The sequence below is a fragment of the Macaca mulatta genome, chromosome 11 (genome assembly GCF_049350105.2).
Source record: "Macaca mulatta isolate MMU2019108-1 chromosome 11, T2T-MMU8v2.0, whole genome shotgun sequence".
Lineage (NCBI taxonomy): Eukaryota > Metazoa > Chordata > Mammalia > Primates > Cercopithecidae > Macaca > Macaca mulatta.
Window position 1 is genome coordinate 33,877,957 of NC_133416.1, and position 24,478 is coordinate 33,902,434.

Sequence of the window (24,478 nt, forward strand, 5' to 3'; positions counted from 1 at the left end):
TGCAAGGGATTGGTCATTGCCATTTTACCAATGGGAATTAAGACCCTGAGAGCTTAAGCAGCCAACATAAAGAACATAGCCAAAGGAGCAGAGCGGGGATTGGAACCCAGGTCCTTTTAATTCCAAAGCCTAAACTTTTGACCTCTATAACTAAAATTACCCATAATACCAATACCCAGAGATAAAATTATATTAGTTTTTAAAAAATGTTAGATTGGGGGTACACATGCAGGTTTGTTACAGGGATATACTGTGTGATGCTGAAGTTTAGGCTTCAACTGAACCCATCACCCAAATAGTGAACACAGTACTTGACAGGTAGTTTTTCAACCCTTGCTTCCCTTCCTCCTTCCTCCCTTTTGAAGTCCCCAGTGTGTATTTTTCCCATCTTTATGTCTGTGTGCACCCAATGATTAGCTCCCACTTATAAGTGAGAACATGCGGTATTTGGTTTTCTGTGTCTGCATTAATTCACTTAGGATAATGGCCTCCAGCTGTATCCATGCTGCTGTAAAGGACATGGTTTTATGGCTGTATATATTCATTTTGATGTTTTTTGAGTTTAAAAAACCCTTTGAAGAACAACAGGATCAGATCACATGTAAGATGAGCACTTTTTATAAAATCAATAGATTGTAGTTGTATATTATTCCATTTTCTGCAAGTACCATAACTTATTAAATGCATCCTACACTGGCAAACACTTGAGCTGAACATTTAGGTGGTTTTAGGTAGGCAATGTTGTGCCATGATTAAGAACATGTGCTTTGCAGGCAGACTGTCCAAGTTGGAACCCTATGATTGCGATCAAGCTCAGTTTTCTCTCTGTGCTTTACTAGCCTTATTATTATAACAGGATATGTTGTGAGAAATAAAGGTGTCTTGCTTATAATATATGCTATACATAACTATGCTTATTATCATAAATTATATTATAATGAATATACCTGTGTACTTTTCTATTATCTCCCTGAGATTTCTACAGGAAGTAAATTGTTGAGTTAATAATAAGCAAATCTTTAGAATTTTTAATAGTTAATGCCAAACTGTCCTTCTAAAAGGTTTTTTTAAATCAATTTACACTCTCACTAGCAGGAGATAAAAGTGACAGTTTCTCCACACTATTGCTAACATTGGGTTTGGGGATTTTTTTCAAGTCTCTGCCAAACTGAAAGGCAAACTGTCACTTTGATGACTAGTAAGGTTAAATATCCTTTGATATGTTATTGGAGATTTGTATTTTTTCCTCTGAGTAGTTCCTGATTCTTCTGGTTTTTTATTTGGTTGTTTTGTTTTTTTCTTATTGGTTTGGAGGGATTCTTTATATTGTCAAGATAAAAAAGCCCCTAGATTTTCATACATATTGTAAATATTTTTCCAAGTTTTTGACTTCGTTTCTTTTTTTTTCCTTCTTGCCATAAGGAAGTCTGTATTTTTAAGTAATCAAACCCATCCATCTTTTTTTTCTTGGTTTCCAACTTTGGTATCATGTTTAAAAAGGCCTTCTGCATCCAGAGAGTACAAAAAGATTTACAAAATACTTCAAAAACAGCCATCCAAAGATGTGCGTAACTTTGTAACAGATGCTGTATCTGGCTTTTTGAATAATGTCATAAGCAGGACTCTTGTTAAGAATGGAGTCTAGAGGGAGAGTACCCAGAAAAATCATGTCTTATTTTTCTATTTCATTCACCCTCTTCACCCCTCCTTTTTAATTCAGCTAAAATTAGGTTTAAAAAATAGTAAGGATTGCCATCAAACAAAAACCTGTCAGTGATGTATAAGCTAAAGGGACACAAAGAAATGTGGATGGTGGAAAAGTGAAGAAAACCACCATTTTTCCACAGTGTCATAATGGTTCATCTACGAGTCACATATAACATTACATACTTTAACAGAACCATCAACAATAAGAACCCGGAGATATTATTCTACTTCCACAGAGCCAAGCAAACTACACTACTAAGATATCTATGTTCAAATGCAAGCTAACATGAAGAAAATAAATCATTATAATAAAGGTATATCAGGTTAATGCAGAAGAAACGTTAAAGACACGTTGAAGTGCAATTCCAATGTGAAGTCACAGGGTTGGTCACATGCTCTAGCATGCAGGCTGGGCACAGTGGCTCACACTTATAATCCTAGATCTTTGGGAGGCCAAGGTGGGCGGATTGCTTGAGCCCAGAGGTTCAAGACCAGCCTAGGCAACATGGTAAAACCCTGTCTCTACAAAAAACACAAAAATTAGCTGGGTGTGGGAGCGGGTGCCTGTAGTCCTAGCTACTCAGGAGGCTGAGGTGGGAGGGTCACCTGAGCCCAGGAGGTTGAGGCTGTGGTGAGACATGATTATGCTACTGCACTCTACCCTGGGTGACAGAGTGAGACCCTGTCTCAAAAAACAAACAAACAAAAACCACAGAAAAATACATGCTGGAGTGCTATCATCACTTCCTTTTGATTACAGGCTTTAGGCAGAAGGTGAAGTGAAGTCAGAGCTATTGTGGAGTCCTAATTAGGGAAAGGGAGTCAGGCTGGCAGGACCAGGGGAAAACAAATAAACTATAGGTCTGCCTTTCTTCATGGTCCAGAACATATAAACAAAAAGAGAGGCTGGGCGCGATGGCTCATGCCTGTAATCCCAACACTTTGGGAGGCCGAGGTGGGTGGATCACAAGGTCAGGAGATCGAGATCATCCTGGCTAACACAATGAAACCCCGTCTCTACTGAAAATACAAAAAAAAAAAAAAAAATAGCCGGGCAGGGTGGCGGGCACCTGCAGTCCCAGCTACTCGGGAGGCTGAGGGAGGAGAATGGCGTGAACCTGGGAGGTGGAGCTTGCAGTGAGCAGAGATTGCGCCACTGCACTCCAACCTGGGCGACAGAGCGAGACTATGTCTTAAAAAAAAAAAAAAAGAAAAAAAAAGGAAGCAGATAAGCTATGGGTCTGCCTTTCTTTATGGTCCAGAACATATAGCCTTCCTGCACAGACAACGTACATAACTCACAAACTTCCTGCTTACCACCAAAAACACCTCGGCTGACAGAAGGATGCAAGTTAGCTCCCTGCTACCTTGGAACTGTCAATCAGCCCAAGTTCCATTCTATAAAATCTCCAACAAGCCTTTGTCTCCTGGCAGTTGGGTCCTCTCTTGCTGGTTCTGCCCGTTGCTCCCTTGCAATGTATTTTCACATATTATCTAATAAATCTGCCTTTCTTTACCAACAACTGTCTTGGTAAATTATTTTGCCACCATCCCACCAGCCCGGATAGTTACCGCTCACCCTCAACAGCAATTGGCAGTTCTAGTCTCTGCAGACTAGATGGTGATGGCTGCAGAGTGGTGATGGCTGCAAATCCAAAGACAATATTTAAATGTAAGTAGTGTAGAAACTACTATCATTTTCAATTTTTGAAACACAAATAGCAAAAATACAAAAGATAACACAGGAGTAGTATTGAAGGAAATTATCTACTCTGCTATTTAATAACCTTTAAAAATCAGGGGTGAAGGTTAAGCCCTAATCTGAGGGGCTGTTTAGCAGAAGGAAGAGTGATTAACTATCTTTTTCTGGTGCTTGGGGCTCTCTGCCTTGCAGCTCATCACTCCAGACCCTCTCCAGGCCTCCACTTCCTATGTCAGCTCAATAGGGCTGAAACAGACTTGGGTCTTGCCTCCTTTACTCTTACCACTACCAGAGAGTATACAGAGATATGCTCACAGGCCAAAACAAGACACCTAGAGAGCACCACTATTTCAAAAGAAAAACAAAGATTACTGATTCCATCAGGAGCAGAGGAATTAAAACAGGCCAAAGATGTTAATAAGCATAATATTACGCTAAAAGAAATAACAAAAGATTAATAAGATAAAACAATAGGAAACCATAAAAAGGTGAATCGGAAATATTAAATATGAAAATATAGCAGTTGAAAAAAGAAGAGTATAGATGAGAACAGTGATTTTTAACTACTGGTCATTATCCATGAATGGATGACAAAATCAGTTTAGCAGACTGTGATCAATATTTTTTCAATAAAATAAGACTAAATAGAATACAATTAAATAAAAAAGACCAAAATGTACTACACATTATATTGTTACACCTAAGTGTGGTTTGTGTACTAGAGTCACAATGTAACATATATTTCTTATTGTGAGTCTTGACCAAAAAGTTTTAAACCTTTTGAAAACATGGAGGTCAAGGGTACAGGTACCATGAAGACAAGTGTGTATGGAAGGCTAATGGGAGCTGGCCAGAGCAACACCATTTTGTTCCTGAATGTCATTCTGCAACTGCTTGACTGTAGAATGTCCTTGCTGATGCTGCAGATGAAATTGCTGCCACCTGTGAAAAGACTATGCTATGCTGATGACTGAACTTTTTCCAAACCCCTGAATCAAGGATTTCTGCCTAGAAACCCTTATTCTAACTAATGAATTGTTTGATAACCCTCTCCCACCTTTCTCTTTAAAAGACCTCATATATCTCTTAAGACATATGAATTAAACAGTTAGGACATGATTTCAGATGCCTCTGGAATCTGTGTTCCTTGAATTCAATTCTAAAACCACCAATAAACATTTTTGCTTGGATTTTCAGTCTCCATGACTCTGGTTGACACAAGAGAAGTAACTGAGACAATGGTAGAAGATTTTTTAGGAACTATTACATGTTGCAGGAAGTCAGGGACCCCAAACAGAGGGACCAGCTGGAGCCATGGCAGAGGAACATAAATTGTGAAGATTTCATGGACATTTATCACTTCCCAAATAATACTTTCATAATTTCTTATACCTGTCTTTATTTTAATCTCTTAATCCTGTTATCTTCATGAGCTGAGGATGTACGTCACCTCAGGACCACTGAGATGATTGCATTAACTATACAAATTGATTGTAAAACATGTGTTTGAACAACATGAAGTCAGTGCATCTTGAAAAAGAACAGAATAACAGCGATTTTAGGGAACAGGGAGGACAACTATAAGGTCTGACTGCCTGTGGGGTCAGGCAAAAAGAGCCATAGTTTTCTTCTTGCAGAGAGCCCATAAACGGACGTGCAAGTAGGAGAGATATCGCTAAAATTCTTTTTCCTAGCAAGGAATATTAATATTAAGACCCTAGGAGAAGAATTGCATTCCTGGGGGGAGGTCTATAAACGGCCGCTCTGGGAGTGTCTGTCCTATGTGGTTGAGATAAGGGCTGAGCTATGCTCTGGTCTCCTGCAGTACCCTCAGGCTTACTAGGATTGGGAAACCCCAGCCCTGGTAAATTTGAGGTCAGACCAGTTCTCTGCTCTCAAACCCTGTTTTCTGTTAAGATGTTTATCAAGATAATATGTGTACTGCTGAACATAGACCCTTATCAGGAGTTCTGATTTTGTCCTTGCCTTGTTTCCTCCGAAGCATGTGACCTTTCCTCTGCTTTTTGCCCCTTAACATATGTGACCTACTCCCTGTTCGTACACCTCCTCCCCTTTTGAAATCCTTAATAAAAACTTGGTTTTGCGGCTCAGGTGGGTATCACGGTCCTACCGATATGTGATGTCGCCCCCAGTGGCTCAGCTGTAAAATTCCTCTCTTTGTACTCTTTCTCTTTATTTCTCAGACTGGTCGACACTTAGGGAAAATAGAAAGAACCTATGTTGAAATATTGGGGATGGGTTCCCCTGATAATTACATATGGACATTTTGGTTATCTGGAAGGAAAAAAAAATCCTTTTATACTTTATAATATTCTAAAGTGCAGGCCAGGCGTGGTGGCTTACACCTGTAATCCCAGCACTTTGGGAGGCTAAGGCGGATGGATCACTTGAGCTCAGGAGTTTGAGACCAGCCTGGGCAACATGGTGAAACCCTGTCTCTACAAAAAAATGCAAAAATTAGCCAGGCATGGTGGTGCACACCTATAGTCCCATCTACTCAGGAGGCTGAAGAGGGATCACCTAAGTCCAGGCAGCGGAGGTTGCAGTGAGCTGAGATTGCACCACTGTACTCCAGCCTGGGCAACGGAGCATGACCCTGTATCAAAAAAAAAAAAAAAAAAAAAATTAAAAACGATGACCAGTCTTACCATATACCATTGTTCCAAAAATCTAAAACCACATCTAAACAGAAAATATAATATGCTTGCTTTACAGTTATTCATATTCTTACCTCACTTATATTTGAATCTGTTATCCGTCCCTGCATGCTCATTATTTTAATCAGTCTGTCTTTTATGTTGGGAGGCAAAGGCTTAATGTCTGTGAGATATCTGGAAATATTCTTCATGAAGCACCAAAGGCATCTGAAATACAAATACAATACAGTAAATCACACTGGGCCTATACTGATTCCTAACACTTGTCTTAATGCTATTTGTTAGCACTTAGCCCTTTCATAAAAGTGTGTACATTTTGGCTGGGTGTGGTGGCTCACTCCTGTAATCCCAACACCTTGGGAGGGCCAGGCAGGAGGATGGCTTGAGCTCAGTAGTTTGAGACCAGCCTGAGCAACATGGTGAAACCGTCTCTACAAAAAAAAAAAAAAATTAGCTGAGCATGGTGGTGTAGGCCTGTAGTCCCAGCTACTCGGGAGGCTGAGGTGGGAGGATTGCTTGGGCCCAGAAGGTCGAGACAGAAGGGAGTTGTGATTGTGCCACTGCACTCCAGCCTGGGCAACAGAACAAGATCCTGTCTCAAAAAAAAAGTGTATACATTTTATATTAATACTATATTTACAACTTTAGCTCTGTAAGCTTCAAAAACCTAGTCTGTGTTAAATTACGGACAAAATGCTCTTCCTCTACAATTTTTTTCTATGCATACCTCATTTACCAAAATGCATTTTAAATGACCAACAAAAGTGTTTTTCCTAAGTGTCTCATTTCTAAGACACATACTCCTAAATAAGCATTATACTGGGACCCACTAATTGAAGTTTTATCTGTCAATCCAGCAAACTTGTTTTCACTATTTTTCTTGAGTAGTGGACAATGAAATCACTAGAGAAAGAACCATAATCACAAAGATTCAGCAAATATTACAAATCACAGAGATATCAAACTTAGTGCCAGGGTTGTACAGGCAGAAAGCAGAATTATCAGGCAACAACCAAGAATCTTATGACCAACATACTTTATCTGTGGACTGAAATTCCAACCATCTGAAAAACTCATACTTTAAACAAATATAAATCTTATTAATTCACATATATAAAATTTTACATTCATGAGTGAATGTGATCATATAACCGTGATTAATTTTTTAGCGCAATTTTAATGTTTTCTTTTTCCTCTTTTGGTTGCCTACACAGTTTCCTCTCTTGTCCTTCCCCCTCCATTAGTTTAGCTCTCCACACCAATGTAGCATATACTCTTTCTTATTTTTCTCTGTTCTTGTACACACACACACACATACACACACACACACATATTTAAAGGCTTGTGTGGGGGAGGGGTCATTGTCTCCTAAAATGGCACCACAGTGCACTTACTTTTCTTCACCGTCTTTCATTCAGTATCTTATGAAATCCCTTCAAGGTATCAAACACAGTACTGATTCTCCTTTAATGGCCACATCATACTTCACGGTACAGATGATCTATTTAGTGACTTGCATGCTGACAAGCATTACCACTATTTCTAGGATATGTTGTCAGATTATTTTTCAGAAAGTCTGGAAAACATTTCATATTTCTATTAGTAGTGTCAGAAAGCTCCTTTCCCTTTACATCCTTCCAGCAGTAGATATTATGGCTAGTTTATTTACTTTTTGAGACAGAGTCTTGCTCTGTTGCCCAGGCTGGAGTACAGTGGCATGATCTCGGCTCACTGCAACCTCTGCCTCCCGGGTTCAAGCAATTCTTCTGCCTTAGCCTCCCAAGCAGCTGGGACTATAGGGGTGTGCCACACCACACCTGGCTAATTTTTGTATTTTTAATAGAGACAGGGTTTCACCATATTGGCCAGGATGGTCTCAAACTCCTGACTTGGGATTACAGGCGTAAGCCACTGCGCCTGGCCCTATTTATTTATTTTATATTTAATTTATTTTAATTTATTCTTTCCATTTCTTTGTTATCTCCATTTCCCACTCCCATTCCCCACCCACTTAGGAAACCATTCTCATGTTTAATGTGTATCCTTTCATTGTATATTTTCTTTTTTTTTTTTTTTTTTTTTTTTTTTTTTGAGACGGAGTCTCGCTCTGTCGCCCAGGCTGGAGTGCAGTGGCGCGATCTCGGCTCACTGCAAGCTCCGCCTCCCGGGTTCACGCCATTCTCCTGCCTCAGCCTCCCGAGTAGCTGGGACTACAGGCGCCCACAACCGCGCCCGGCTAATTTTTTGTATTTTTAGTAGAGACGGGGTTTCACCGTGGTCTCGATCTCCTGACCTTGTGATCCGCCCGCCTCGGCCTCCCAAAGTGCTGGGATTACAGGCGTGAGCCACCGCGCCCGGCTGTGTATATTTTCTTTTAATGTGTTTGTTGTATGCATGCATTTCTAATTTATAAACATGGGACTTGTCATAGATTTGTTTAGTTTTTCACTCAGCACTATGTTTTCAAGATCACCTACTCTTAAACGTTGGAAGGCCTAACAGGTGAAAATGATGTCTCACTATTACTTTAACTTGTATTTCTCTAATTACCAGTAAACTTAACATCCTTGCATGAGCTTGCTGGCTATCTGGATATGCTTTTCTATAAACAATCTATACATATCCTTTGCCTGGTTTGTTATTTTTAAAAATTGATACATAATAGATGTACATATTTTCAGGGTACATGTGATAATTTGATACATTCATATAACGTGTAAAGATCAAATCAGGGTAATTGTGTTATCCATCATCTTAAATATTTATCTTTTGTTTATGCTAGGAACATTCAAATTATTCTCTTCTAACCATTTTGAAGTGTATAATAGATTATTGTTAACTATAGTCACCCTACTGATCTATTGAACACTACTATTTATTTTATCTGTGTATTTATACCCATTAATCAACCTCTCTCTATGCCCCCATCTCCTACCCTTCCCAACCTCTGTTAGCCACCCATCTACTCTCTATCTTCATGATATCCACTTTTTTTTTAGCTCCCATACATGAATGAGAACATGTGACATTTGTCTTTCTGTGTCTGGCTTACTTAAAAAAATGACCTCCAATTCTACCCATGTTGCTGCATATGACAGAATTCATTCATTTTCTCCCTCCCTCCTTCCCTCCCTCCCTCCCTTCCTTCCTCCCTCTCTCCTCCCTCCCTCCCTCTCTCCTGAGACAGGGTCTTGCTCTGTTTCCTAGGTTGGGGTGCAATGGTGCAATCACAGCTCACTGCAGCCTTAACCTCCTGGGCTCAAGAGATCCTCCTGCCTCAGCTTCTAGAGGCATGCTTACCACATTTTACTACGATTTAATTATTATTTTATTTTATTTTATTTTTCAAGACGGAGTCTTGCTCTGTTGCCAGGCTGGAGTACAGTGGTGCGATCTTGGCTCACTGCAACCTCTGCTACCCAGGTTCAAGCGATTCTCCTGCCTCGGCCTCCCGAATAGCTGGGATTACAGGCACGTGCCACCATGCCTGGCTAATTTTTGTGTCCTTAGTAGAGACGGGGTTTCACCATGTTGGCCAGGATGGTCTCGAACTCCTGACCTCGTGATCCGCCTGCCTCGGCCTCCCAAAGTGCTGGGATTACAGGCGTGAGCCACCATGCCCGGCCCATATCTTGGTTATTACAAATAGTGCTGCAATAAACATGAGAATGCAGATATCTCCTTTATATATTTATTTATTTTATTTTGGATATTTACCTAGTGGTGAAATTGCTGAGTCATACAGTAGTTCCATTTTTAGTTTTTTGAGGACCATTTTCTTACTTTTTGACAAATTTGTAGGAGCTCTTTGTTGTGGCCAAATACATGCTCTACATATTCAGAGGATGTATATTATCTACATGAGAGATGTAATGTTCTCTCTGTCTGTTATATATATATGTGTGTGTATAAGTATCTCTCTCCATGTATGTATATATGTTTGCACATAAATATGTTTAATGTATATATATTTATAGTATTATCTAATTCTACTATATTCTCATTTTTCTACTAAATATGTGGAATTTCCAGTTTATATTTGTAATTTAAAATCAAGTTTTCCTTTCACTTCTGCAAGTTTTTCCTTGTTGTTTTATAATAAAAAATTTCAAAAATACAGAAATACAAAACAGGATGATATACATCTATGTACCCCAAACCTAGAATTTTGTTACTCTTTTATCATATTTGTGTCAGATATCTCAAGACATTAAACATTTCTGATTAAGGTTGAGCATGGTGGCTTATGTCTATAATCCCAGCACTTTGGGAGAATGAGGCAGGAGGCTCACTTGAGCCCAGGAATTCAAGACCAACCTGGGCAACATGGCAAAACCCTGTCTCTACAAATAACACAAAAGTTAGCTGGGTGTAGCGGCGTTCACTTGTAGTCCCAGCTACCTGGGGTCAGGGGGTGCTGAGGTGGGAGGATTGAGCCCAGGAGGCAAGGCTGCAGTAAGCTGTGATTCTGCCACTGCACTCCAGCCTGGGTGAGAGAGCTAGACCTTGTCTCAAAAAAAGAAAAAAAAAAATTCAGATAAAATTAAAGCCCCTTTTGCATACTTGCCTGGTTTACTCTATGTATCTCTCTTTGTAGAGACAATTACTACCATAAAGTTTTAAAAATAGTTCCTGTCCATTATTTAATTATACTTTTAATACTTATATATATCTATAAATAAATTAATGGTTTTTAAAATATAAATAAAGTTCCCTTAAATCATTTCACAGGAGTTGCTACAGCAGCACAGAAAGCTTTTTTAATATTATGATTTTCTCAAAGCTGTACTATGAGTCAGGGGTAAAGAAAAAAGGCCAAAAAAAATATCCAATTCTCAAATTATAGCTTCTATGGCAGGAAAGTATTAGAATACACCTCCACCTGTAACATAAAGCAAGCAAACCACCAGATACCTCCAACTAGGATCTTAAGATTCCCTCTAAACTGTTCTCTAGAAATACCATTTGTGCCTTTAATCTGCCTTTAAAATTTTTATTTATATATCTTGAGACAAGGTCTCACTCTGTTGCCCAGGCTGGAGTGCAGTGGCATGATCACAGCTCACTGCAGCCTCAACCCCCAAGGCTCAAGTGATCCTCTTACCTCAGCCTCCCAAGTAGTTGGGACTACAGGCATGCACTACCACAATCAGCTAATTTTCTGTGTTTCTTGTAGAGATGGGGTCTCAATATATTGCCCAGGCTGGTCTTGAACTCCAGGGCTGAAGTGAGCCTCCTGCCTTGGCCTCCCAAACAGCTACATGCATGAGCCCTGCGCTCAGCCTTAATCTGCTTTTTAAATAGGAACACAGAACAAAAAAGATTGTTTGCAAATAAACATCTGAAAGAATATAGCAACAGCTGATCAGAGTCCAGGCAGTGAAACAAAGCAATGATTGTAGAAGAAGACAATATAAACAACTCTGGAGCAAGAAACTCAAAAGCAGAGACTTTGCAGTAATGTGTGTGCTGGTTATTTCCATTGACCTAAAAGCTCTACCTGGAACACATATAAACTAGGAGGATCTTGTTAACTTATTACCTGAGTAGAAAGAAGTCACTGCCACCAACATTGTGCAATTTTATTAACCATTCAAGTCCAGTAGCATCTGGTAAAATTAGGACAGAATTGGGATTAAAAAATGAACAAATATTCAGTATCAAACATTCAAAGAAGCCACTACATACTCTTTTCACAAATATGTTTCACAAAGCCAGTACAGTACTAGCCATTAACCCAGTACACCAAGGGTACTGAAGTAGTAAAGATGCAACAAGAAAAATAGCTATGTTAGAAAGACCAACATTTTAGAAAAAGAGTAAAACTCTTCCAGTTTCTTCCCTTTAGCTCCTAAAACAACATCGCACAGTCTGGATCTACCTATCTAGCCCTATATCAGCTTCTAGAATATTTGTCAGGAGCAAAAAATAAAATGACCCTGGCCAGTGTAGTATGGATATTTAGGAAGACAAGCGGGAAGAAAGTCAGTTCTCAGAACAAATTACTCAGCTTCAGCCTCATCACCAGGATCTCTGGATTCTTTGCTCTTCCGCATTTCTTCAATGTGCTTATCTTTCTCTGCAAACACTCCAGTGTGTTAGTCATTTGCGCCTTCCTGTTCTTTTTGTTAGCTTCCATTTTGTGGGTCAGTTTCTCTTCTGCTGTTTTAATGAAGCTGTTCTTCTACTGATTTCTGAAGCACTTCTTTCTCCTGCTCTCATTTTTCAGCAAGCTGCTTCAAGACCTCAGCTTCACAAGGCTTGTGTCTTTCTTCTGAAGCTTCTGATTTATTCTGAATTTCCTCCAGGGAAAGATCTTTCTTCTTTGGAGGGGAAATGAGGAACTTTGGGATGGATTCTTTTGATGGGGTCTGAGAATTAGCTCAAAAGCCTGGCCTGAGGCATGCTTCTCTAGTGCTTTCACTTGGATATCAGAAGCCATGATGAATGAAAGACAAGAGACTGGCAGTGTATTCTACAAAATCCACTGGGATAAGGAAAACCCTGCTCGGTCGGAGCCACCTGACTACACTCTGAGCTGTTTTCTATATTTATAAAATGTAAGAGTAGTATATTAAGTTTGTTAAGTTTCCTAATGTGACTAAATTTGACTAAACTACACGACAGGTTTCCTTTGTGTAAGACTGGTGGTAGTTGCAAATTCATGATATTTTCTTGTGGAATATTCCTTTTATCATTAAGTAATGTCTCTCTTTATCTGTATTCATGTTTTTCACTTTAGAGACTATTCTGTTTGATTTCAGTATTGCTCCATCATGTTTCCTTGGTTTCTTTTGCTTAACATTATGTTTGCAAAATTTATCTGCATTGTTGCATGTAGCTATGGATTATTCATTTCCATTTTCATGTTGTTCATGTCCATTTTCACTAATGTATAATATTCTGTTGTTTGACCAATTTATTCTACAGTGAATATACAGTTGGGTTGTTTGTAACTCTTTACTGTTATGAATATTCTTAGACATGTCTTTTGGTACACACGTATCTGTGTTTCAACTGAGTATATACAGCTAGTAGTGGAACTGCTGGCTCATAGGGTAGTCATATGTTTAGCTTAATGCCAGTTTTTCAAAGTGGTTGTACCCAGTCACAATCCTACCATTGGTGAATGAGCATGCTTGTGGTCCATATCCTTGCCAACACTTGGCATTGTTAATCTTTTAAATTTTAGTCATTTTAGTGAGTATATAATAGCAATGCAATGTAGCTTTAAATTGCAATCTCTGATTAATATGGGAACACATTCATCTTTTTATTGTCTGGTTGGATATCCTCTTTTGTGGAGTATCTACTCAAGTATTTTGCCCTCTTTCATTTTGGGTTAACTATGTTTCTTACTGATATATGGGAATTCCTGTTATATGCTGGATATGAACCTTCTGTTTGTTATATATGTTGCAAATATATTCCCCCATTCTGTGGACTGCCTTTCTACCTTCTTAATCATGTCTTTTGCTGAAGAGAAGTACATTTTATAGTCAAATTTATCAGTATTTTCCATTACAGCAGGTGATTTTTTTGTCCTGTTTATAAACTTTCCCTGTCCTAAGTTCATGAAGATATTCTCTGATGTTTTCTTCTAGAAGAATTCACTAAGTTTATTGTCTCACTTTTACTTTTTGACTTACAAACCACCAGGAATTGATTTTTTTTTTCTACATTTTTATTTTAAGTTCCGGGATATTCACCTAGGTATTAAAGCCCCACATGCGTTATCTATTTGTCCTGATGTGATCCCTCCCCTTGCTCCCCACCACTACAGGCCCTGGTGTGTGTTGTTCCCCTTCCTGTGCCCATGTGTTCTCATCATTCAGCTCCCACTTATGACATGCGGTGTTTGGTTTTCTGTTCCTGTGTTAGTTTGCTGAGGATGATGTCTTCCAGCTTCATCTATGTCCCTGCAAAGGACATGATTTCATTTATTTTTATGGCTGCATAGTATTCCATGGTGTATATGTACCACATTTTCTTTATCCAGTCTATCGTTGATGAGCATTTGAGTTGGTTCCATGTCTTTGCTATTGTGAACGGTGCTGCAATAAATGTATGTATGGAATAAACAAACATTCATTGTAATAGAAGCATTTATATTCCTTTGGGATATACCCAGTAATGGGATTGCTGGGTCAAATAGTATTCCTGGATGAACACATTCTTTATGAAGAAAGATTAAATAAATTCTTCTCTAGTGTCAAGCTACTTTAAACTTGTTTTAATTCAAGACTACTGTGGTACCTTCTAATCTGTCTACAGACTGTCTAATTTAACTCACAAGAGGCAGTATCAGAAACTGGGATTTCCTGGTAACTAAGATTTATAGTTAACTTTTTTTTAATTTTATTTTACTCTAAGTTCTGAGATACATGTACAGAATGTTCAGGTATATACACAGGTATACATGTGCCATGGTGGCTTGCTGCCCCTATCAACCTGTCATCTAGGTTTTAAGCCCTGCATGTATTGGGTATTTGTCCTCATGCTCTCCCTCCCCTTGCCCCCAACCCCACGACAGGCTCTGGTGTGTGATGTTCCCCTCCCTGTGTGCATGTATTCTCATTGTTCAACCTGAATTCGAATGCTGGCCTGTCTTGCTAGGTTGGGGAAGTTCTCCTGGATCATATCCTGAAGTGTGTTTTCCAACGTGGCTCCATTCTCTTCATCACTTTCAGGTACACCAATCAATTGTAGGTTTGATCTTTTCATAGTCCCATATTTCTTGGAGGCTTTGTTCATTTCCATTATTTTTTCTCTAATCTTGTCTCCGCACCTTATTTCAGTAAGTTGATCTTCAATCTCTGCTATCCTTTCTTCTGCTTGATCAATTTGGCTATTGATATTGTATATGCTTCGTGAAGTTCTCATGCTGTGTTTTTCAGCTCCATCAGGTCATTTATGTTCTTCTCTAAACTGGTTATTCTAGTTAGCACTTCCTGTAACCTTTTATCAAGGTTCTTAGCTTCCTTGCACTGGGTTAGAACATGCTTCTTTAGCTTGGAGAAGTTTGTTATTACTGATCTTCTGAAGTCTACTTCTGTCAACTCGTCAAACTCATTCTCCATCCAGTTTTGTTCCCTTGCTGGCAGGGAGTTGTGTTCCTTTGGAGAAGAGGCGTCCTGATTTTTGGAATTTTCAGGCTTTCTGCTCTGGTTTCTCCCCATCTTTGTGGTTTTATCTATCTTTGGTCTTTGATGTTGGTGACCTACGGATGGGGGTTTTGGTGTGGATGTCCTTTTTGCTGATGTTGATGCTATTCTTTTCTGTTTGTTAGTTTTCCTTCTAACAGACAGGCCCCTCAGTTGCAGGTCTGTTGGAGTTTGCTGGAGGTCCACTGCAGACCCTGTTTGCCTGGGTATCACCAGCGGAGGCTGCAGAACAGCAAATATTGCTGCCGGGTCCTTCCTCTGGAAGCTTCATCCCAGAGGGGCACCTGCCTGTATGAGCTGTCTGTCGGCCCCTACTGGGAGGTGTCTCCCAGTCAGGCTACATGGGGGTCAGGGACCCACTTGAGGAGGCAGTCTGTCCGTTATCGGAGCTCAAACGCTGTGCTGGGAGAACCACTGCTCTCTTTAGAGCTGTCAGGCAGGGACCTTTCAGTCTATAGAAGCTGTCTGCTGCCTTTTGTTCAGATATGCCCTGCCCCCAGAGGTGGAATCTAGAGAGGCAGTAGGCCTTGCTGAGTTGTGGTGGGCTCCGCCCAGTTTGAGCTTCCCTGCCACTTTGTTTACACTGTGAGCACAGAACGGCCTATACAAGCCTCAGCAATGGCAGACACCCCTCCTTGCACCAATCTCCCATATCCCAGGTTGATCTCAAACTGCTGCGCTAGCAGTGAGCAAGGCTCCGTGGGCATGGGACCTGCTGAGTCAGGCACAGGAGGCACTCTCCTGGTCTGCCGATTGGGAAGAACATGGGAAAAGTGCAGTATTTGGGCAGCAGTGTACCGTTCCTCCAGGTACAGTCACTCACAGCTTCCCTTGGCTAGGAAAGGGAAATCCCCTGACCTCTTGCACCCAGGTGAGGCGATGCCCCACCCTGCTTCAACTTGCCCTCCGTGGGCTGCACCCGCTATTCAACCAGTCCCAGTGAGATGAACCAGATACCTCAGTTGGAAATGCAGAAATTGCCCATCTTCTGCGTCGATCCTGCTGGGAGCTGTAGACTGGAGCTGTTCCTATTTAGCCATCTTGGAAGTGACCTCCCAATTTCTTTTTAATGATATAAAATCTTTCCTAAGCATCAGTAGGATCAGAAAAGCAAATTTTTCAGAAATTCCAAAAATGTAGAGAAAAGGTTGGACATTTGTTAGGTAAGTAAAAATATATACAATTATATACATATAAAATTATTATATTTGTTGTGTAACATAAAATGTTATTTGTATTGCTCACTGTAGATCTAGTGATTGTAAGAACTTATGTAGCATTTTATCAAGCCTCCTTATCTCTTTAGAGACTTCAAAGACTTCAGAAAGGTATGGAGAACATCAAATGTTGGTCAAGACGGCAGTCAACAGGAACTCTCAAACATTGAGAGTAGGCATGTAATTTGGTACAAGCATCTTGGAAAACTGTTTGGCCTTATCTAGTAAAGCTAAAGATGTATAGATCCTAAGATCTAGCAATTCTGGTTGTAGGTATCAACCCTAGAAAACCTTGCACTTTTGAGTCAGAAGATGTAGACAACAAAACTCACAGCAGCACTGTTTGTAACACAGAAAACTAAAAACAACTCAAATTACCATCCACAGTAAATAGAATGAATTACAATATAGTTATACAATGGAACCTTATGTTTGTGCAATTTATTCAAGTGGTTGCATGTGGCCACGGTTCATTTGGTTCTCAATATATGCTATAATATATAGATGATACATGTATGTGTGTATACATGTATTTCATTGTGTGAATATACTATATTTAATTTTTCCAGTCTGTTGTCATTTGACATTGTCAACATACATTGCTTTACTTCTTTCTTTTAAAAAGTTGAGATAAAGGTCAGATAATATGAAATTAATCATTTTATAGTGTGCACTTCAGTGGCATTTTGTACATTTACAATGTTGTGCAACTACCACCTGTATCTAGTTCTAAAACATTTTCACCAGCCCAAAAGAAAACTTATCTCTATTAAGAAGTCAGTCCCGGCCGGGCGCGGTGGCTCACGCCTGTAATCCCAGCACTTTGGGAGGCCGAGGTGGGCGGATCACAAGGTCAGGAGATCGAGACCATCCTGGCTAACACTGTGAAACCCCGTCTCTACTAAAAATGCAAAAAATTAGCCGGGCGAGGCGGCGGGCGCCTGTAGTCCCAGCTACTCAGGAGGCTGAGGCAGGAGAATGGCGTGAACCCGGGAGGCGGAGCTTGCAGTGAGCCGAGATCGCGCCACTGCACTCCAGCCTGGGCGACTAAGCGAGACTCTGTCTCAAAAAAAAAAAAAAAAAAAAAAAAAAAGAAGTCAGTCCCAGCCGGGTGTGGTGGCTCCCACCTGTAATCCCAGTACTTTGGGAGGCTGAGGAGGGTGGATCATCTGAGGTCAGGAGTTCGAGACCAGCCTGACCAACATGGTGTAACCCCATCTCTACTAAAAATACAAAATTAGCCAGGTGCAGTGGCGGGCATCTGTAATCCCAGCTACTTGGGAGGCTGAGGCAGGAAAATCACTTGAACCATGGAGGAGGAGGTTTCAGTAAGCTGAGATCGTGCCACTGCACACCAGCCTGCACAACAAGAGTGAAACTCTGTCTCAAAAAAAAAAAGTCAATCCCCATTCTTCCTTTTTGTAATACCTCAGAACTACCAATTTGCTTCCTGTCACTATTGATTTATCTGGATTTATACAGTATGTGGCCTCTGTGTCTGGCTTCCTCCAATTAACATCATGTTTTCAAGGTTCATCCACACTGTAGTATGTATCAGTATTTCATTCCTTTTTACAGCTGAATAACATTCAACTATGCAAATATACCACATTTTGTTTATTGATTCATCAACTGATGGACATCTGTCTGGGTTTTCCCACCTTTTGGCTAATGTGAATAATGCTGCTATGAACATTTATGTACAAGTATTTGAGTACCCAGTTTCAATTCAATTGAGTATATACTTAGAAGTCAAATTGTAGCAGAATTGTGGGCCAAGTGTAGTGGCTCACATCTATAATCCCAACACTTTGTAAGCCAAAGTGGGAATATCTCTTGAGTCCAGGAGTTTGAGACCAGCCTTGTTTATTTGGTTGAGCCACAGGTGAGCGGTCTCTCAAAACAAAAGTGAATGCAGAGCCTTGCCTAACAGTGCAAAGCCAGCTGCTTATATATCTGGCTCCTGTCACAGTCTGATTTGATTGATGAGGTTGATGGGGTGCTGGGCATATGGGTGGCCAAAATTATCAAGGACTGTGGAGTAAAATGTAGTGGTTTCCACTGGGGCAGAAAGAGAAGGACTTCTGGGCTTGGATGCTCAGTGGGAGGTACCCAGGGGAGGAAGCTGGGTATCTGATGCTCAGGCATCAATAGTGGGGTGACATCAATACAAGAGTGGACAGCAAGAGGGAAATATCATCCTCACCGCCCTCAGCATTCCCTGTGAGCCAGCCTCCCCGCCATTCTGCATTCCCCACACTTTCAGTTGGTGAACAGCAGTCTCCTGTTGGCTGTTGCTATAATTCGTAACTTGGGCACACAGTAAGCTCCTTGGTCTCTGATCCCTTAGGGGAAAAAGGCAACCAAATGCAACTGATGGGGTCTGGGTAAAGTCCTCAGTGGGGAAGAGAGGCTAAAGTGACACTGTGGGTGGAGCCTACGAAGTTCGCCAATATCTGTCTTAGTCAACAAACAACACCCCCTTGGTCAAGGCATATTATATTTTTACTGACTCTTGGGCTGTTGACAATGTTACCTGGTCTGCCACTTGGAAGAAAACAAACTAGCTGATTACAGACACTCCTCTTTAGGACTGTGAACTGTGAAAACAAATCACAGCTGAGAATCAGACAGATGTCTGTGGCAGTGGCTCACTCTCCAATGGAATGGACTGTAGTGACACTGCTAATCAAGTATACACCATCCAGACTGCTGCCACTGCTGTCAGGATCAGCAGTCTGCACACTGCAACAACACACTGCACATAGCAACATCTGCCATCATGGCCTGGGAACAAAGTAAAGATTACATGTGTCTGACACTACTATTGCATGCTGGTCTTGTGCTTCCTTTCAAAAGTCAGCCTGTTTTGTCTCAGTGAAGTAAGCCATATTGCATGGGGTGTGGTCCCTCTTACTTCTGGCAAGTTGACTATATCAGGCCTTTGACACACACACACACACACACACACACACACACACACACACACGGGGCTAATGTTAATGTGTTACAGTTGTTGACATTTTTTCGAGTTATGGTTTCATTGTTCCAGTCTGTTCAACCAACTCCAGTCACACTGATCAAAATGTGTTATGCTTTTGGTTTTCCAGACCACTTTCACTCTGACAATGATACGTCTTTTACTGCGCAGAGGTTGCTCAAAAATGAGCCAATAGTCAAGGTATTCAACGGATATTTCACGCCCCTTATCATCCTCAGGCTATTGGCTCCAACAAGAAGTAAAACGGACTTTTAAAAAATCCACTGAAAGAAATTTCTGACTCTACCTTCTTCACACTCTCCTGGTCCATGCATCTTAGTAAGGTAGTTTGGTCACAAAAAATGTACCCCACAAGGGTTCATAGTCTCTTAGCCACCTCCTATATAATGATCAGGATGAAAAGGGGAAGGTTTGCTAGACTTAGTCTGAAATTCTGGGATTCCACTCTGACAATTCCTGGGCATGATATGCAGCTTTCTTTCTCCGAACAACGACTCCAAGCCAGCCTGGTTGGTATACTCTCTGGGTGGCAGTCTGGCAAAAGGGAACTTAGGAAATTCAAACTTAATTCTGGTTCAGCCACCTGGATTCTCTTGTTGTACTGAAACCTGGATAAGGGGTCAGCAAACTATGACTTGTGGGACAAACCTGGCTAGTTGCTGATTTTTAGAAATCAAGTTTTATGCCTGGCATGGTGGCTCATGCCTGTAATCCCAGCACTTTGGGAGGCTGAAGCGGGCAGATCACCGGAATTCAGGAGCTCGAGACCAGGCCGGCCAAGCTGGTGAGAGCCTGTCTCTACTAAAAATACAAAAAGTTAGCCAGGCATGGTGGTGCATGCCTGTAATCCCAGCTACTTGGGAGGTTGAGGCAGGAGAATCACTTGAACCTGGGAGGCGGAAGTTGCAGTGAGCTGAGATCGAGCCACTGCACTCCAGCCTGGGCAACAAAGTGAGACCCCATCTCAAAAAAAAAAAAAAAAAGAAATCAACTTTTACTGGAACACAGCCTTTCTCTCTCACACACACACACACACACACACACACACACACACACACACACACGCACACCCCACCTCTGGGGCTATTGTTAATGTGTTACAGTTGTTGACATTTTTTTCAGGTTATGGTTTCATTGTTTCAGTCCGATCAACCAACTCCAGGCACACTGATCAAAGTGTGTTATGTTTTTGGTTTTCCAGATCACTGCGATCTCAGCTCACTGAAAGCTCTGCCTCCTGGGTTCACGCCATTCTCCTGCCTCAGCCTCCCAAGGAGCTGGGACTACAGGCGCCCGCCACTACGCCTGGCTAATTTTTTGTATTTTTAGTAGAAACGGGGTTTCACCATGTTAGCCAGGATGGTCTCGATCTCCTGACCTCGTGATCCACCCGCCTCGGCCTCCCAAAGAAGACCACTTTCACTCTGACAATGATAGGTCTTTTACTGCAAAGGTTGCTCGACAATGAGCCGATAGTCAAGGTATTCAACAGATATTTCACACCACTTATCATCCTCAGGCTGCTGCCATTTCTTTATGTGTTGTCTGTGGCTGCTTGTGTTCTACAATGGCAGAGCTGAATAACTGTGTCAGAGGATGTGTAGCCCACAAAGCTAAAAATATTACGATCTGGCTCTTCACAGAAAGTTTACCAACTCCTGCCCTAGGTAATAAAGATAACTACCACTTGGTTGAGGACACTGCTCACCAAGTACCCCTACAGTGACCCACGCCAGTCAAGGGGGGAAATAAGGTAAGTCCGTATAAACTTTGTAAAAATGCTCTTGTTCCTCTTGCATGTGACCTCTCTGAGTAGAGGATTAGAGAAAAGCAAAGCATTTGAAGTGACTGACAATCACTCCTGTTATATAGCAGATCCCCCTTATCCATGGGAAATATATTCTAAGACTCCCAGTGGACACCTGAAATCATGGATAGTACTGAATCCTAAATCCTATACACACCCTGCATTTACTATGCATACATACCTATGGTAAAGTTTAATATATAAATTAGGCACAGTAAGAGATGAACAACAACAATAATAAAATAGAAGAGTTATAACAGTATCTATAGGGATTGGGTGGAAAAATAAAAAAATACATGTACATCAGTACTCTTGTGCTCTGGTGCAATTATTAAGTAATATCAGGGTTATGTGAATGCAATAGCCCTGCGACAATAGCTCTGATAACCAAGAAGGCTACTAAATGAACAGCATGGACAGCATGGATATACTGAACAAAGGCAGAATTCACATCCTCGCAGACAGGGCAGGATGGTGTGAGATTTCATCTTGCTATTCAGAATGGTGCACAATTGAAAATTTATGAATTGTTTCTTTCCAGAATTTTCCATTTAACATATATATATTTTTTACCATGGTTGGCAGTTTCATGGTACCTGAAACTGCTGAAACAAAACAGCAGATAAGGAGAGACTACTATATTTTGCTTTATGCAGATTTCAGGTATATTTCAATATATTACCTTTTTCCCACAACATAGCTCTCTGCCCTCCACCACCACCTTTTTCCTCTCAGTCTTTTTCATCTTAGCCCTTTAGTATGCTCTTCTTGGAGCTCAGCAGTGCAGAGGCTGTACCATGTATTTCCCAAAGTAAATGGTTTCCTCTTTCTGCTCCAGTTCCCTCCAGCTGCAATAGCAGGGAGTTGGGACAGAAACAAATCAAACAGATTTTAAAATTCTGGGAGGACTATTAAATGGCCATAAAGCCCATCCAGAAACCCTGCTGGTCAAACAGATTTATTAAATTCGTCAAATCATACACCAAATTTACTACAGCAATGGAGATCACCTTGACAGGGTTTGGGTAGCATTTCAACAGGGGAAAGTTAGGCAGGAGTATACATAGGGTTCTGGGATACAAACTCCACCAGTTTAAGTGGGTGTTTCTCCCCCGAATGGGTAAGGATTAGGCAAAGTTTGTGACTTAGTAGTTTAAAACTGATGGACACAAGAAGCCAGCCTTGAGCAATCTGTACAGATAAACATACTGTTTGTCCTAAAAATCAAAATGTGTGTCCTGATAGCTGTTTATTTAGATAAACTGATTTGCAAAAATTTCCTAGAGCAGAAAGTTATGTTGACATAAGTGTTGTTGATTCTCAGGCCCAACAGTTGGCACAGGCAGTCTCATTTCTCAAGACAAAATGAAAAGAAGTCAGCTAAAACTTAAAATCTTTAAAAGCTGTAAAACAATTAGGGAGACGGGCGGATATCCCATACAATATTAGTTGCTCCATATTTTATACTTAAAAGAAACAACCTATTACTATTTGGTCAATTCATCATATGGCGACTTGATCTAACAAATAAAAGAGTTTTGGCAACATGGGCTGGTTCTAATGTTAAGTGTTACATAAAATTTTGTCCTTGACTTTCTTTTTTTCTCTCTATAGCCCCTCTCTTAAACTTAACCATGGCTTCCTATCATCTACAAAGTTTTATCCCCAATCTTAGTTACAATCCTTGACCTCTCTTCATTTTATTTATTTATTTAGAGACAGTCTCACTCTGTTGCCCAGGCTGGAGTGCAGTAGCACCATCTTGGCTCACTGCAGCCTCTGCCTCCCGGTTTCAAGCAAGTCTCCTGCCTCAGCCTCCCAAGTAACTGGGAATACAGGTGTGCACTGCCATGCCTGGTTAATTTTTTTTTGCATTTTTGGTAGAGACAGGGTTTCACCATGTTGGCCAGGCTGGTCTCGAACTCCTGAGCTCAAGTGATTTGCCTGCCTTGGCCTCCCAAAGTGCTGGGATTACAGGCATGAGCCACTGCGCCCAGCCTAATCCTTGATCTCTCTTTCAGATTCAAAATTATATTCTAACTGCCTGCTTGATATTTCTACTGGATATTCTGATTCATTTTCCCCATAAGACACTTCTTTCTCCGTAATAGTCTAATCACCACTCTACCTGTCAATGAAGCTAAAAACTAACAGAGTAATTTCTTTTTTTTTTTTGAGACAGAGTTTGGCTCTTGTTGCCCAAACTGGAGTGCAGTGGCGCAATCTCGGCTCACCACAACCTCTGCCTCCGGGGTTCAAGTGATTCTCCCGCCTCAGCCTCCGGAGGAGCTGGGATTACAGGCATGCGCCACCACGCCCAGCTAATTTTGTATTTTTAGTAGAGACAGGGTTTCTCCATGTTGGTCGGGCTGGTCTCGAACTCATGACCTCAGATGATCCACCTGCCTTGGCCTCCCAAAGTGCTGGGATTACAGGCATGAGCCATGGCGCCCAGCTAAGAGTTGAATGGTCCCTCTATTCAAAACTATTCATGTCTCAGATCCAAAGGATTCTCTAAGGCAGTGTTAAAGTGCTGGTCAGTGAGGAGACAAGGAGTTTATGTAAGAACATAAACCAAGCCCCGGCTCCTTCATGGAGAAAGCCTCATCAGCTGGACTAAATAGTGTGCTTAGTGACACAGTTAATTACTAGTCTGGCTCAAGCTTCTTTGTTACAAACCAGAAATAGCTTGCTGATCAACTGCCAGTCTCAGATTGTACCTTGTCCCAGAAGGGTACAAAATTAGGTTCTAGGGGCAAATATGGACCTTTACACAGGGACCACACTCTAACATGACAATGAAGATCACGTGCTCATCCCTTTGTCTTACCTCCAAGTTCCGAAGAATTTTTATTAACATTGTTAGTCTGTTTCCTCTTTTTTCACTAAGCACTGTGTTTTAAAGTACCATCCATGTGAATCTACCCTTTGCTTTTCTTTCATTTTTTAAATTTAATTTTTATTTATTTATTTTGAGACCAGGTTATGAGATTGGCTTTTTACTTTTGGTAGAGACATGGTTTTGCCATGTTACCTAGGCTGGTCTCGATCTCCTGGTCTCAAGCAATCCACCCTCCTCAGCCTCCCAAAGTGTTGGGATTACAGGTGTGAGCCACCATGCCTGGCCTACCCTCTGCTTTTCTAACAGCTGCATAATATTCCGTGGTACCTCTCCCATTCCACCTCCATGCCACCAGAAACA

General features: G+C 41.0%; 2 protein-coding genes and 1 pseudogene across 10 annotated transcripts in view; 1 reads left to right on the forward strand and 2 right to left on the reverse strand.

Annotated features, from left to right (window-relative positions):
• Window positions 1–24,478, forward strand: part of ETFBKMT (electron transfer flavoprotein subunit beta lysine methyltransferase) — an 88,164-nt gene that overhangs the window by 59,725 nt on the left and 3,961 nt on the right. The gene's annotated exons all lie outside the window — the stretch shown is intronic.
• Window positions 1–24,478, reverse strand: part of AMN1 (antagonist of mitotic exit network 1 homolog) — a 58,975-nt gene that overhangs the window by 32,740 nt on the left and 1,757 nt on the right. For 3 of the 7 annotated variants that reach the window (XR_013400948.1, XM_015151399.3, XM_015151394.3), the window contains exon 2: window positions 6,162–6,294. Coding sequence is in view for 4 of the 7 variants with exons in the window: in XM_015151394.3 (XP_015006880.3) it covers window positions 6,162–6,294 (133 nt within the window). In the remaining 3 variants the exon portion in view is untranslated. Of the gene's footprint in view, window positions 1–6,161; window positions 6,295–11,629; window positions 11,697–16,208; window positions 16,338–24,478 lie in introns of all 7 variants that reach the window. The other 4 variants (XR_013400950.1, XM_015151398.3, XR_013400949.1 and 1 more) reach the window with 2 other exon arrangements.
• Window positions 11,943–13,858, reverse strand: LOC107000816 (stathmin pseudogene; annotated as a pseudogene). The gene has a single exon (XR_013400951.1). The product of XR_013400951.1 is annotated as a stathmin pseudogene (transcript).